At 38.9% G+C, this 2,949-nt stretch overlaps 1 protein-coding gene across 1 annotated transcript; it reads right to left on the reverse strand.

The window, feature by feature from the left end:
* Nucleotides 1-935: 935 nt before the first annotated feature.
* On the reverse strand, nt 936-1,955 carry LOC138604722 (trace amine-associated receptor 13c-like). The gene has a single exon (XM_069676701.1). The coding sequence runs from the start codon at nt 1,953-1,955 to the stop codon at nt 936-938; it is 1,020 nt and encodes a 339-aa protein (XP_069532802.1).
* Nucleotides 1,956-2,949: the final 994 nt, after the last annotated feature.

The raw sequence follows: 2,949 nt of genomic DNA on the forward strand, positions 1-2,949 counted from the left end.
TGGCAACTATTTCATGGAGAACTTCACGTGGAACTTCAGCAGCTGCCTTGGGTGGGATGTACACCAGTATTGTTATATGACTGAATTCTTTTGGTACATATTACGGTCGCATATCAACTGCCAGTAATTCAATATCTGGACAACACATCATCTCCTTGACAGCAACATGAGCAGGATTACACCATCTCTGGTTCACAAATAAAGCCAGACCCCCTCGTTCTCTCTTGCTACTAGCTTTAGCATTTCTGTCTGACCGTATGAGAGTGAAGCCGGGTCGATCCACGCTGGAGTCTGAGATGTTTTCATTAGACCAGTTTCAGCAAAACACAGAAAACTGCACTCACAGTATACTTTCTGAGTCTGCACCAGCACGGCAACCATGAAAACACCTCTCCATCTCAGCTGGAAGAGGGTGGCATCCTCCAGATAAAAGAAGCTCTTCTCTTGAACAAATTCTTCTCCCCACAGAAATATCCATCAATAGTTGACAAAACATGATTAAAATACAACAAAAATAAAGTAAAGATTCAGAGAAATTCAGAGCTACCAGACTTTGCGGCTACCAGTTGAAGCGCATGTTCTAGAATCATGGTTATTGAAATGGTTTTAAAAACGGTGCTGAAAGGCTGAAATACTGATAACTGATGAATTGAAGCAAACATAAATTGATCAACAGACTCTTAATATGATAAACAATTATTTAAGATATTATTGATGGATGTGTTTTTCTAATTATAAATATACATGAATATTGTGGGCAAAATTAATAATACAGAAAAAACAATAAAAAAAGAGGGATTATTGTATGGTAACAGCTGAGAAAGAAACATACATGTGCATAAAACAGCCAAACAAAGACAGCAAATGCATGTTAAGGCCTTGTTCCAGAAAAATCTTTTCAGAAACTGTTAAATACTGCAGTCCCTGAGTCAGTGTTAGTTGAAAGAAATAGTCATGGTAGAGGAATTTGTGCTGAATATTTTCAAAGTGATTATACAATAGAAACATTTTTTGAAGCAGGGATAAAACAAGGCATATATAATTGGGTTTAAGGTGGAATTAAAATAACCCAACCAAAACAAAGCTTCAAATAATAAAACAGGTGTGGAGAAGCCTGTTAAGAGATCAATTATTGAAATGATAAAAAATGGAATCCAGCAAAAGATGAATGCACCAAGCACAATACCCAGAGTCTTTGCAGCCTTGTGCTCGGACCGTTTGATCAATCTATCTGTTCCTTTGTCATTCGAAAAGTTGTTCATATCTCCAATCTTTCTTACATGCTCTTTAGCTACAATAAATATTTTGGTGTACAAGCAAACCATTACAGTGCATGAAAAGAAAAAACACACAACACCATCTATGATTCCCCAAAGTTGGTTGAAGAGAAGGTTACAACTTCCAAGACAGTTAATGGATGCAATAAAATCCTCCAACCCAGCAACATTGGCCTTTGAGTAAAGCAGTCCAAAACAATAGACAGCAGCCAGCGCCCAGCTGCAACATACCATGATCCAGGCCACTGACATTGTGATATTCATGGAATAATGCAGAGGATTGCATATTGCTTGATGTCTGTCTACAGCAATGCAAATAAGATGGAATATAGAAAGAGTGGTGAGAAACATATCAAAACTGGAGTGCAACTGACAGAAGACTTCACCATAGAACCAGCAGCCATGAACAGTCCGGATGGCACTAAATGGCATCACAAGAACACCAACTAGTAGATCGACCAGAGCAAGAGACAAAATAAGCACATTGGTAGGATTATGCAACTGCTTGAAATGGCCTATTGACACAATGACAATAGAGTTTCCCAAAATGGTTAACATCATGCCTAAAGCAAACAACATATAGAGAGCAAATTTGGTCCCCACACTGAACTGTGTCCTAACACACGAGGCATTAAAGTCTGGAAAACAGAACTGCTCTTCAGAAAGGCCACCAGTCATCACAAACCTTAACACATATACCACAAACCTCAGAGATAAACCCAACAGAGTGAGGGCCGCGAGAGAAACATGCAGAAATCTTTCTTGTAACCGAAGACAGTTGAGAAGCCACCTACCCATCACCTGGTACACTGTTCCAACCAATCAACAGCCTGCTATTAATGTACATGTAACAGTCTAACAGCTATGATTATGTCATACTCTCTTTATAGATTGGAATGTTTCCTCTAAAGTAAATCTGACAAGAATTCAAAGTAAATAATCACAGTCATGGACTTGTGCTGTTTGTACAAGTCCATGACAAGTGGTGGGCGCTTCCAGTGCAGTTGCAAACGTTCAGGGAAAGTCCTTTTATGTTTCAAGGCCTTTCCATCCAAGGCCATCAAATACGATGCTTTGTCACAACCCTTTGGCAACTCATACAGACGCACAAGGTATATGTTGTTTTCTTCTTTCCAACACATGGAATGTAAAACTGTTATTTTGTTAAGTTTGTGCATTAAACTACTTCTTCACATTAAGGCAAAAATACCCTACAAGTTTAAGTTTAGGAAAAACATCACAGGGTATGTTAAAATAATGACTCAACGTCGACTTTTGTGCTAAGTCGTGACAAAGCATCTATATTTGACAACTTTGAAATGAGAATGGGCTGGCTGTTGCGGCATGAATGTTACCTTTGGTAAAAACATGGTCTGGAAAGACGTGGAAGTTTTGTACGGAGAAACTCCATTGGTCTGCACAAAGTTTTTGCAGGAATAAGAGTTCAGGAGAGACCTTTTCATCCCACATTGGTTCCCAAACTCACCTTTTTACAGAATAGAAGCAAATTCCCTCAAACACTCTCAGAAATGTTTTTCAAAGGTTTTCCAGGAGAGTGGGGGCTGTTTTAACCCATTTAGGGGGGTCCAGCTCCATATCAATGACCATAGTTATCAATGTTAAATGTGTTATCGATGTGAAATGCGCCCATTTAACTGGATCCACGTTAAAT

This window comes from Semicossyphus pulcher, unplaced genomic scaffold (genome assembly GCF_022749685.1).
Source record: "Semicossyphus pulcher isolate SPU_LCO1_2020_fin unplaced genomic scaffold, fSemPul1.0.p SCAF_26, whole genome shotgun sequence".
Classification (NCBI taxonomy): Eukaryota; Metazoa; Chordata; class Actinopteri; order Labriformes; family Labridae; genus Semicossyphus; species Semicossyphus pulcher.

Coding starts and splice junctions, on each gene's coding strand:
- LOC138604722 (XM_069676701.1), bottom strand. CDS start 1,955: ATGACTGGTGGCCTTTCTGAAGAGCAGTTCTGTTTTCCAGACTTTAAT.